Here is a 13,220-nt window from a genome sequence, read left to right as displayed (position 1 = left end):
AATTTCCAGCATTCCGGTTCGATAAAAATCAGAAAAAAACGGAAATCCGATCTGATTTTTCAGTCGAATGAAAAAAACTTTTTTTTTTTTTCGGGCGATCCAATCATATTTATCATATTGCTGTAAAATCACATCATTTTATTGTATAGTGTGTGGCTACCTTAAGTAAAACTAATAAATTATAAATACCACTCAATGAATTCCCAAGTATGTATCCCTTTGTTTACACTTGCCCCTTCTTATACAGTGCAAAAGTATGAGTGAACTAAGGCTGAATCAGACTGTCATTCTAAAAAGTACAATTTCAAAAAAAGCTGTAGGCTTACAAAAATCATGTGGATTGTAAGCCTGACTTCTTATTTTGACTGTTCAATCAAGCTACATACGAGGGTGCTTAAAGTGAATGGGAACCGCATTTAAAAAAATGAGACAGATACTTACCCAAGGAGAGGGAAGGCTCCGGGTCCTATAGAGCCTTCCCGCTCCTCTCCTGGTCCCCTCGTACCACTGCTGGCTCGGCCTTTACCCATCCGAAGGAGGGTTCAGAAGACTTCAGGGAGCCCGAGTGCTCCTGAAGAAGGGCGGCCCTGTACTGCACCTGCGCAAGCACGCTCTATTGCACGCTCACGTCTGTGCAGTATGGAGCCGCACGTCTTCGGGAGGACACGGCTCCCGAAGACTTCCAAATACCCTTTCGGTGGGGGATTGAAACGGGGGGGGGGGGGGGGAGCCAGCACAGGATAGAGAGCACCGAGAGAGGAGACGGAAGGCTCTATACGACCCAGACCTTTCCCTCTCCTTAGGTAAGTATTTGCTTCATTTTTTTTAAAATGCGGTTCCCATTCACTTTAAATGGGTGGTTTTGATGGGATTTGCATTACCTGATAATACAACAAACTGTAGTGCATAGCTCCTTGGTGAGGGGAGACTGGAGAGCAAACATTAGAAACTCCTCTTATCAAGTAATTTTTTTTCCCTGTATTGTTTCGCTGAAACTGACCAAATGGAAACTGTAATATTAAATCTGTAAGGGACTTTCCTACAACATTTTGCAGAAGAATTACTATGTCAGTGGAGTTTTTATCATTGGCTTTCTTTTCATTCAGGCTGAATCTCCTGTCACCGAGCCATTAGAACTTATGAATGAATCCACAGTTAAATCTACAGATTATCTGAGCTGTGACAGTCGTGCCAACAGTGATTATGAGGAGACTGATGGTGAAGGTGGAGCTTACACTGACAATGAGTTGGAGGAGGAGTTTCAGGAGCCTGCACTAGCCCGCTCTTCAGAGCCCGTGGTTGACTATTTACCAACGCACCACTTCACCACTGTAAATTCATTATCTGATACTTCTTACAGAAGCCACCAATCTTTTGATGTTTCCTATAGCGGAGTTCAGTCACCAGATGAACAGTGTTCTCACACCAGTCAGTCCCCACTTAAAGTAGGCTACAGTCTTCTACAGGTAAACTATAACAATAAAATATAATTTCATGCATGTATACAGTAAACACTCCACTTTTTCAATATTTTATTGAAATTCAAGCAGTATAAGTCCATTGTATAACTTGAAATGGTATAAAGGCAAGTGGTGAGTTGCCAGAGGTTAAAAAAAAAAAAAAAGTAAGTAAAGGTGAGGTTACCCAAAATTAGAAAATAATGTACATTTCAGAGTTGTACAAAAATAATGTTTTGCATGAATAAGAATTGGGATAACATACAGTTTTGCAGCGATGGAGGTTGATCAAGTAGGGATTAGATTGTGAGCTCCTTTGAGGGACAGTTAGTGACGATATATATATATATATATATATATATATATATATATATATATATATATATATACACACTGTACAGCGCTGCGTAATATGTCGGCGCTATATAAATACTAAATAATAATAATAATAATAAGCCTTGAAAGTTGTTGCTACCAATTTGTATAGGTGTCCCAACCCCATATTATTCACTATTGTACTGCACAATGTAGTGTGTTGCTACAAAAATAGTGAGAAAAAGGAGAGACAGACCTCCATAACATTTAGATGTATGTCTTTCCTGCAGATAAATTGCGAAGAAAGTCAAGTTGTCAGTGAGTACAGTCTCTGCTATTGAAAGAACACTCAAACTGGGGTACCGTCTGACAGGATATAGTAATTGTTAGAATTCCCCATCACATTTTCAGTTCTGGAACAAGAAATGTTCACATATCAAGGTCTAAACTTGCTTTTATTTATCACTGGAAAATATTGATTTAATTGCAGGTAAACGGCACAAAATAACCTTGATATGCTCATTAAACAAATGGAAATGTTGCCCCATTCCTAAGGGCAGAATTATTTCAGCTGTGAGATGTTTGAGGAGTTTTTTGCATATACAATCCATTTCAAGTCACCCCACAGCAGAACTCTTCATTTCTTAGTTTTCAGTCTGTTCTTGGTGTATTTATTGGAATGTTTTGGGTCATTATGTTGCAGGATCCAGTTCTGCTTCAGATTGAATTTTCTAAATGGTCTCACATGTTCCTTAAGTGCACTGTCTCATACAAGGTAGAATTCATGGTGGGTTCTGTGCAGATGAGCTAACCAGGACCTGCTGCAAAGCATTCTCAAACCATGCTTCACAGTACAATAAACTGTATGTTTCACTGTGCCCGATGTGAGTATGTGTGCCACTTTCCCGATCCGTGGCCTTCGTGTTGATTAGGCTGTGAGATTCTAAATACAGATAGTGACATGAGGCTGGGATAACAGTTCAAAATATATTTAATTGGGTGTGTGTCTTGCGTCGAGGGGCGGAGCTTATGGTGACAGAACACCTGTGCCTACAGACTCCTGAGTTGTAAATCTGGCCCTGGGTATGCCTTTTTGTCGATAATTATGTTTGTATTACTTACTTATTTGGGAAACAAATGTTTACTTCTATATGTATTTTGTAGGAAACAGAGATGAAGCCTCAGAATAACCACCTGGGGCATGTCATTGCCACAAGGTACAGTAATATGAATATTTATACTTTTCACATGCTTTGATTTTAGAAGTTAAATAAAGTTTTGTTTAAACTGTAGCTGTATATGCAATGTGATGAGCTTAAATGTAGGCGCAAAATTAACACTGTGAAGTAAAGTGAAAATAATCCTAAATAGAATTGTTCTTGTTTTCAATTTCAGGGCTACACTCTGAAATGTAATCAGCAGCCATGTCACTGTGACATTAAATCTGGTTCTTCCAGCTTCCACATAGAGACATGATGATCTGTTAAACTTTTCATCACTGTTCTGATATATTAAGTTTTTTTACATTTACACAGACCTTTCATGGTCTGCAATTCGTGTTCAGGAGATCTGCCACTGTATTTGACGGTTAGTCCGGTTAGATCCTCTGCTCCTTTATCTTGGTCTCGTATGCTGACGCCACCAACTCGTGACAGGCACAAACTGCAGGGGGTCATCAGGTCGGCGGATCATTGGGACTACTGGCCCCCCTATAAAATACCAGGTTGCGCTCTAGAGCGCTGAGGATTGCCAATGATCCCTCTCACCAAGGCCAACGCTACTTCAGGGCTCGTTCACACTAAGGGGGTGTTTGCTTTTTTTTCCAGCGCAAAGGTTCCTATCAGCATGTTGTGTCTGCTTTGCGGTCCAAAAAGCGGTGCCGGTACCATTTTTGGGGTGTTTTTGCTATAATGGAAGGTATAGGAAGAGCGCTTAACGCTCACAAAACCGCTTTATGCGGCGATTGCATTCGTGTTCTTTAGAATAAATACATTGTATTTATTCTTTTCCGTGTCAAATAGTTCACTTCCTGACTTGCACCATGAGTGAATGACAAAACCGCTCTGGAAAAGTGCTTAGAAAAGCGCTTTTACCAAAAACGTAGCGCACAGTGGAGCGCTGGTAGGGAAAAAGACACACAAAATTGCAAAACGCTTGCGTTTGCGATTACGATTTTAGATGTGAACGAGGCCTCAGTCTGCTCCCAGGCCAGAGACTTTGGGCAATCTCCACCAGGACTGCTAGACATAGAAACATTTTTTTTCCCCCCTCGCTGTCAGCCTCCTGAACTCTCTCCACATTATTTCCCCCACAATAAGCTGCGGCCTGGGCTGTGTTTCGGCCAACCAGTCAACCTGTCCACAAGGCTAACAGATTGGTCTTTTATATGTCTCAATTTTGGAACTGTTTATGTATGATGTACATTTTAGCTCTTGTTGCTCTTTTCTTTAAAGAGAACCCGAGGTGGGTTTGAAGAATGTTATCTGCATACAGAGGCTGGATCTGCCTATACAGCCCAGCCTCTGTTGCTATTCCAAACCCCCCTAAGGTCCCCCTGCACTCTGCAATCCCTCATAAATCACAGCCACGCTGCTGACAAACAGATTGTCAGAGCTGGCTGTGTTTATCTCTATAGTGTCAGTCTGCTGCTCTCCCCGCCTCCTGCAGAACTCCGGTACCCGCCTGCATCCCTTCCCTCCCTGCTGATTGGAGGGAAGGGATGGGGCAGGGACCGGAGCTATGCAGGAGGCGGGGGAGCAGCCGAGACTGACACTACAGATGTAAACACAGCCTCACAGCATGGCTGTGATTTATGAGGGATTGCAGAGTGCAGGGGGACCTTAGGGGGGTTTGGGATAGCAACAGAGGCTGGGCTGTATAGGCAGATCCAGCCTCTGTATGCAGATAACATTCTTTAAACACACCTCGGGTTCTCTTTAAGTGTATGCTTGTTCGCTTATCCATCCATCTCTACCTTCTACTTGAGCTATGTATTGTGCCAAACCCAATTCCGGGCAGGACCCAGTCATGCTTGGTAAAAATAAATGATTCTGATAAGCCAAAGGTCAGATCTTCCATGGGCTGATTCACTTACCCCCTGAGAAGACTGCTACACTTACATTTGAAAGTACTAAAAAGTAAGGAGGAATAATCAGAAAGTGGAGAGAGAAAAAGTAAAAATAAACTACAGTACAGTATTTTTCTAAAGGAGTCCAAATAGCAGTCAGCTACAGGGATAGAGGAAAAAGGAAAGGCAGGAAAAAAAAACTGCGGCCTCTTGCACACTGCAAGTGATTCCGATTCAGATTCCGCTTTTTAATCAGTTTTTACATCCGATTCAGATTCCGATTTGCAGTGTGCAGGGAGCACACTGCAAATCGGAATCGGATGTAAAAACTGATTAAAACGCGGAATCTGAATCGGAATCGCTTGCAGTGTGCAAGAGGCCTACACAAAGAAAGCAAAGTGTGAAAAGAGAAGAGCAGGCAAGGGAACCCACAAACTAACAGAATCCACACATCTCTTGATTGATTTGATGACGAAAAAATTGTAGGAATTTAAGTGCACATGCCTCATAATAAAAAAGATATAGAAAGATAAGGATTTATTTATATAGCATTGACATATTACGCAGCGCTGTACAGAGTATGTTGTCTTGTCACGAACTGTCCCTCAGAGGGGGTCACAATCTAGTCCCTACCATAGTCCTATATCTATATATGTATTGTGTAGTGCATGTATCATAGTCTAGGGCCAATTTTTAGGGGGAAGCCAATTATTTATTTTATTGTATTTATAAAGCGCCAACATATTACGCAGTGCTGGACATTAGTTTAGGTTACAGACAATATTTAGGGGTGACATACAGCAAAATGACAATACATGAATACAAGGAAACCAGATCATGCAGCACAGTATGAGTACTGGGTAATGCTTAGTCAGTCACTCGAGGGGAGCATGGAGATTAGGCAAGCTAGGTTCACTCAGATGCATAGCATGGGTTCACAGTAATGGAGGTGCATGATCAGGTAGGACACAAAAGGAGGAGGACCCTGCCCAAAGGCTTACAATCTAGAGGGAGAGATAAGGAGACAAAAGGTAGGGGATCAGAGTTCAACTGTGGGTTTAGAGCACTTGTGAGGGGTAGTAGGCCAGAGTGAAAAGGTGAGTTTTAAGGGCCTTCTTGAAGATGTTGAAGGAGGGGGCTGCCCTAATGGGTGGAGGTAGGGAGTTCCATAGTGTTGGAGCAGCTCTTGAGAAGTCCTGGAGGCGTGCATGGGACTGGGTGATGCGGGGGGCAGTTAGGCGAAGTTCATTGGAAGAGCGGAGTGAGCGGCTAGGTGTGTACCTCTGAGTAAGATCGGAAATGTAGGTTGGACAGGTTTTGTGGACAGATTTGTAGGTCAGACACAGTATCTTGAATCTGATTCTGGACTGGATAGGAAGCCAGTGGAGGGATTCAAGGAGGGGATCCGTCGTGGTGGAGCGATGGGAGAAGTGGATTATTCTGGCTGTCACATTCATGATGGACTGCAGTGGGGCTGTTCGGGTCATAGGGAGACCAGACAGCAGGGCATTGCAGAGTCAAGGCAGGAAATTATGAGGGCATGAATGAGTACTTTGGTGGTGGCAGAGGTCAGGAAAGGGCGAATCTTACAGATGTTATGAAGGTGGAAGTTGCAGGACTTTGTGAGGTTTTGGATGTGGGGAGTGAAGGAGAGTGCGGAGACCAGGGTGACACCCAGACAGCGGGCTTGAGAGGTAGGGTGAATGGTAGTGTGGTTTACAGTGACATGCACATCTGGGAGGTTCATGGATGGCCGGGTGGGAAGATCATACATTCCGTTTTGTCTAGATTTAGTTTCAAGAACCTTGCGGACATTCAGGAGGAGATGGCTGATAGGCAGGAGGAGACCTTGTCCATGGTAGTGGTGGATATGTCAGGGGTGTGGAGGTAGATCTGGGTGTCATCTGCATACAGATGATAGTTAAACCCCATGGAGGAGATAACCTTGCCAATGGAGGATGTGTATAGGGTGAACAGTAGGGGGCCAAGGACCGAACCTTTGGGGACTCCCACCGAGAGGTGGTTGGGGGTGGACGAGGATTCATTGAAGGCGGTCATGAAGGAGCAGTTGGAGAGGTAGGCTGAAAGCCAGGTCAGGGCGAGATCGTGAATGCCCATGGACTGGAGGGACTGGAGAAGTAGGGGATGATCTACTGTGTCAAAAGCTGCTGAAAGGTCAAGGAGGAGGAGAATAGAGTATTTACCTTCAGCTTTAGCTAAGGCAAGGTCATTGACCACTTTGGTGAGAGCAGTTTCGGTTGAGTGGGCAGGCCGAAATCCAGATTGCAGTGGGTCTATCGGTGAGTTGGCATTGAGGTACTGGGTCAGGCGTTTGTAAACCAGACGCTCAAGGAGTTTTGAGGCAAAGGGGAGGAGGGAGATAGGACAGTAGTTGGAGGGCAGCGAGGGGTCGAGGGAGGGTTTCTTGAGCAGGGGTAGTACAGTGGCCGGCTTGAAGTCTGAGGGGAACGTGCCTTTGGATAGGAAGAGGTTGAACAGGGTAGTGAGGACTGGGGACAATTCTGTGAAGTGAGGCTGAAGTAGATCAGAAGGGATAGGGTCAAGGGGGGAGGTAGTGGTATGGGAAGTCTGCAGTAGGTGGTTGACTTCCTCAGTGGTAGTAGGAGTGAAGGATGTGAGGGGAGGATAGGGTGGAGGAGGAGCTGGTTGGGAGGGGGTGGGTGGTGAAGATTAGAGATTGAATATTTCCTAACGGATGGAGACAATTTTGTTGGTGAAGTGGGTGGCTAAATCTGTGGAAGAGAGGGAGGAAATGGAGAGTGGGGGGATGGGATTAAGCAGGGAGTTGAAAGTGGCAAAAAGACGCCGGGGGTTGGAAGCTTGTGCTCCGATGAGCTTGGTAAAGTATTCCTGCTTCGCATGAGCAAGGGCAGTGTGGAACTGCAACAGGCTAGTCTTGTACTGTAGGAAATCCTGGTTAAGTCTAGTTTTCCTCCATTTCCATTCAGTGGCACGTGTTTTTCTCTGGAGGTTGTGAGTAGGGGTAGTGCGCCAGGGCTGGGGGTTAGGGGGTCGTTTGCCACAAAATAATGGTGGAGCAGCTTTCTCTAGGGCTGATGAGAGAGTTTGGCGATACTGAGCTGCAGCAAGATTAGGACAGGTTAGGGTGGGGAGAGTGGAGCAGAGGGCATGGAGGGGGTCAGCAAGGACGCTAGGGTTGAGCTTGCGTAGGTCTCGCTGCCATCTACCAGGTGGGTGGGCATGTAGTTTGGAGGTGCCTTCCGTGAGGAGGTTGAAGGTGAGAAGGTGATGGTCTGAGCGGATGGAAAGGGTGCGATGTCAAGGTCTGCAATGGTGGTGGATTTAGTGAATATAAGGTCGAGAGTGTGACGTGCAGTGTGAATGGGGGTGTTGGTGTGTTGTACTAGTCCACGTGAGTTGGCAATGGTGAGTAGCCGAGTCACAGTGGAGTTCTGGGCTTCATTGATGGGAATATTGAAATCCCCAAGGATGATGGTGGGGAGGTCAGAGGAGAGGATGTGAGGGAGCCAGGAGGCAAGGTCATCGAGAAATTGTGGGGTGGAGCCCGGAGGGTGGTATAAGACCGCGACAATGGCAGGGAGGGGGTGGTAGAGGCGGATGGTGTGGGCCTCGAATTATGTGAATTGTAGGGAGGTCGGTGGAGTGAGGACACGGAAGGTGCAGGATGGGGAGAGGAGCAGACCCATCTCTCCCCATTCCTGTTGTCTGGTCTGGGGGTGTGACTGAGGTGAAGCTCCCCGTAGGAGAGGGCAGCCTCTGCGGCAGAATCAGAGGGGGTGAGCCATGTCTCAGTGAGTGCGAGGATGGTGAAGGATTTGGAGAGTAAGAGGTCGTGGACTGCTGTAAGTTTATTGCGGACGGATCTGGCATTCCAGAGACCGCAGGGTAGGGGGAGCATGTGTTTGTGGGTGAGAGGGATGGAAATAAGGTTGGGGCGAGGATAAATGTTGAGGTTATTTTTGGACAGAGGGCTGTGTAGTGTGTGTTTTGGAGATGTGGGAGGAAACTGGAGTGCAGTGGCAGGATTGCTGCCAAAATACCATCATAGTCAGGTGTGGTGTCTTGAAGTCCTCGAGTGTAAAGCTTGGTACTTGGCTAAATGATTAGCATATTTTACCACCTCCATGTACTATGAAGCTTAACAGATTTAGAATATTTTGAGCAGATTGTATAGATAAGCTCTCATACTACATGGAGGGGATACAATTGGTTTGATCGGCCAATCAAAATTTAAGGTGTGTAGCTGGCTTTAAGAGACCAAAGGCATACAGTTCCATGTCGGAGGTAGGGACAGTGAGTTTCTAGGCTCTGATTATCAGATTCCTGCCTGCTATTATGTACTGGATTTTATTTATTTTTTAGATCGGATTTGACATCACTGATAATACTGATGTCTCTGCACAAAGTGGGATATTAGAGCAATGGAACTGGAAAGTATGCTTCCAGAAGCCTTCATACCGTATGTGCTTATAAACTCCCATGTTGAGATTACATCCAACAGAACTCGGATATGGAAAGGTTATACCTATATAATCTGAGATGGGGTTCTTTACCACCAAGCAAAAATCTTTGTTTTCTGTGCTGATACATTTTCAAGATTTTGTCAAGATTAAATCTTTTTTTTCTTATTCCACTGTAGAGAAAGCTTTACGTAGATCTCTATCCCGTTTATCTGTCAGTGCTTTAATAATTAATCAAGGCACTCCCAAAATCAAACAGTAGATTATACTGTATCTTTGTGCCAGTGTGTAAGTGCCCGTTTCCACTTTAGCGGCGCTGCGTCTGCGAGACGCGTGCCCGCTCTTCCAGGTCAGCGGGATCTCAGGCGAATCCCATGAATCCCGAGCGAATTCTGCAGGGGGGTTCCAGCCGAATTGCTACCGCAAGCGATTCGGCCGGTGGCGCCATTCTCCCCTATGGCAGAGTTTCCCCGTGCGATTCATGTGCGGGGAATCTCTGCGGAATCATGGCGGTTTCCGCGATAGTGGAAACGGGCCCTCAAGGCTGAGAAAGTGAAGTACATAAAAGCCAGTGAGCCTCTGTGGGTAGAGTGCTGTGGATGGAGTGAGATATAGAATGAGTTTATCTGTCTGATCAGAAGCAATTTCCGAGGAGCAAGTCCGATCCCTGGAACCACTGGCGATGATGACATAGGGAGGCACTGCACAGGATCCCAGTAAGCATGCCAGTGACTATTATACCGTTAGGGAAGGTCAATGAGAAGAAAATTATTTGAAGTTTATGCATGATTATGTAAAATTTGTATGCAAATATATGGTACTTCAAAATAGACCAATCCAATCCTGCTAAGGTGGAATTCAACTGGTCCATTTTGAAGTTACAAAAATGCGAATAAGAAAATTGAATAATCCTGCATCAAATTGGAATTATTGCATCTTCATGACCATCCCTAAACACCATACTTTCAGATCACAACATCTAACTTATACAGCCCAATCTACACTTTTACATAAAACAGTCATTCTCTTCCTCCAAATCTCACAACTGGACTGCTTAACCACTTAGCATTTGGCATTTTTACTATAAAAATCCACAGAAGCAGCGGTCAAATCCACTGTCCTTGTATCTGTATATAATGCTGGGCATACACGGGTCGATCCGGCGGCCGATTAGCCGCTGAATCGACTCCCGCCGCGTCCATGCGTGCACCCGAATCGATTCCCGTTCATCCCCGCCGGCGCTTCTCATCTTCCGTTCGATTCGCCGCTATTGTCCGCCCGCGGGTATCGAGCGCGGAATCGATCCCCGCGGTGATCGAACATGTCTGTTATTATCAATCCAGCCATCAGCGGCTCAATTGATAAGGTAGCGTCGAGCCGTGTATGCCCAGCATAACACACGTCCAACTGGATCAGGAATTGCTCTATAAAAAAAAAAATCATATAGCACATAGTGCCTGAATATGCATAAACGGTAAATGCACCCAAGTGATCACTGCAAACAGGAGGTGCCCTTGCCAGCAGAGATGCTTGGATGGAGGTCGTGATCATGACTTGCCGTGATTCCACGACCATTTTTCAGCTATCCGCCACGGGTATTCATTGCCGTGGATCAATTTTCATTCACTAAAATCAGCTTCGGCAGACTGTGAATGAACGCATTCACGCTCGTAAAAACGGGCCAGAATTCGTGGTTAGGTCGTGAATAGCGGAAATGACTTCCCTGGCCCAATCAGAGGCCCCCAGCCAGGCCCTAGCAACCAATCACAGGAGGGGAGGCTATGCCCTCCTCTCCTGCATATAAAGTAGAGTGACCAGACGTCCCGAATTGCCCGGGACGCGTCCCGGATTCGGGGTCCGCTGTCCCAGGCTGCATGAGGTCCTCGGGAAACTGGCCACTGTTTCTGCATGAACTGGCAGCGGCATCTATAGACGCCGTGCCAGTCCATTGCCTGCAGACCCGCTCCAGCCTGCATAGTCTTCCGGTGTTCTGACACCGGCAGGCGAGCAGGGCTACGGCAAGATGGCTGCCGAAGCCCTGTACTGGAGACTATTTGTGTCTCCAGTACAGGGCTTCGGGCACCATCTTGCCGTAGCCCTGTCAGCACGGGAGACGAGATCAGGAGCAGGAGCAAGATGGTCCCGGGAGCAGCGAGCCAGAGGCTGGAGACTTTTGCCAGGTAAGTAAATGCTTTTTTTTCCAGGTGAAATGTGCTCCTATTGCGTTTATTTTCTGGTGAAATGTTTCTCACATTGCGTTTATTTTGTACTAACATGTTTGCCCGCATTGCGTTTATTTTGTACTGACATGTTTGCCCGCATTGCGTTTATTTTGTACTAACATGTTGCCCGCATTGCGTTTATTTTGTGCTGACATGTTGCCCATTGCATTTATTTTCTGGTGTCTGGGGTAACTGTTACTGCATTTATTATTTAATGGTCATAGATGGCTATGTTTGCTGCTTTGTGGTTACGGTATACTATTAGCATCACACAGTTTCTGCACACCCATGATGCGAAGTCTCGTTTGACCACATCATGGCATAAACACTGCTTTCTTATGCCTCGCTGTTGCATCATTATGTTAGCTCCGCCCATACAATGTCATGGCCATGCCCATTTTTCGCTGCGGTCTTCGTCGCTGCGCGCGTACTCCCTTCCCCCAGGTTGGACCCACAAAAATCTGGTCACTCTATATAAAGCAACGGCCATGATGGAAAAGCACCGTCCTTGCTAGACTCTGGTACTGAGAGGATCATTTCCAGGCCATTGTTCCTTCAGCAAGCGCTGAAACCCAGCGCTTTTTACTCGATGTCAAAACCCAGCGTTTTTACTCCTAACAGTGCTCTTATATTGTACTTGTCAGTTGTATTTAGTTAGCTAGCCAGGGAATCCTTGCTGTAGTCAGTGTAGTCAGTGTACTGGTGATTAATGTGTTTAGTGCAGGCAGGCAGGTTCAGAGTGTTCACTTGTATTCTGCTAGTCAATCATACACTTCAGCTACTACTTACAGTCACACTGCCAGTGCTGGTCATTTAGTAAGTTTCGTGAGTGACATTGTGTACTGTGCTCACTGCTCACTGGTGTTCATCTCATTTGGTAGTGATACCCTTCACTTAGGTTGTACTGTGCTCACTGCTCACTGGTATTAATCATCTCATTACCCAGTGATACCCTTCAGTTACGTTGTACTGTGCTTACTGCTCACTGGTATTAACCTCTTTCCGACCGCATCACGCCGATGGGCGTGGCCGCGGCAGCAGCCCCAGGACCGCCTAACGCCGATTGGCGTAAAGTCCTGGGGCTCTGCTTTGCAGGAGATCGCGCGCAGGCTGCGTGCGCATCTCCTGCTTGGGGGGCGGAGCTCTGCCCCGCCTTCAGTCTCCGAGCGGCTATTGCCGCTCAGGAGACTGTTAGACGACGTGATTGCCGTCTATTTACATGGTGCAGCGCTGCACTGGGGACAAGAGAGCGGCTCTCATAGGTTGTACTGTGCACACTGCTCACTGGTATTAATCATCTCATTACCCAGCGATGCAGTGGCGTAGCTTAGGAGCTTTGGGCCCCGATGCAAGTTTTACATGGGGCCCCCCCAAGCATTCTATACATAACAATTGATACAGCGCGCCAAAACTTGCCAATGGCAACTACAGTGTCAGAGGTGCAAGAAGGGGATGGGGAACAGTTTGTTAATGATTATCACTATTCAAAGTATCTATAAAAGTAATTATTATTAGCACAGGACCAATAGAAAGCTAATACTGCAGTTCAGGGAGGGCCCTACGGGGCCCCTCTGGCCCAAGGGCCCAGTTGCGGTCGCAACCTCTGCACCCCCTATTGCTACGCCCCTGCAGTGATACCCTTCAGTTAGGTTGTACTGGGCTCGCTGCTCACTGGTATTAATCCTCTCATTAACCA

General features: G+C 46.2%; 1 protein-coding gene across 5 annotated transcripts in view; it reads left to right on the top strand.

Moving 5' to 3' along the window:
- TJP3 (tight junction protein 3) overlaps positions 1-13,220 on the top strand; it is a 628,414-nt gene that overhangs the window by 599,635 nt on the left and 15,559 nt on the right. For all 5 annotated transcript variants that reach the window (XM_068233793.1, XM_068233794.1, XM_068233796.1 and 2 more), the window contains 2 exons: positions 1,107-1,466; positions 2,937-2,989. In XM_068233793.1, the coding sequence (XP_068089894.1) occupies positions 1,107-1,466; positions 2,937-2,989 (413 nt within the window). The remainder of the gene's footprint in view (positions 1-1,106; positions 1,467-2,936; positions 2,990-13,220) is intronic.

Source organism: Hyperolius riggenbachi, chromosome 1 (genome assembly GCF_040937935.1).
Source record: "Hyperolius riggenbachi isolate aHypRig1 chromosome 1, aHypRig1.pri, whole genome shotgun sequence".
Lineage (NCBI taxonomy): Eukaryota > Metazoa > Chordata > Amphibia > Anura > Hyperoliidae > Hyperolius > Hyperolius riggenbachi.
The sequence above is the reverse complement of the archived record's forward strand: the minus strand, read 5'-3'. Positions and strand labels throughout refer to the sequence as shown.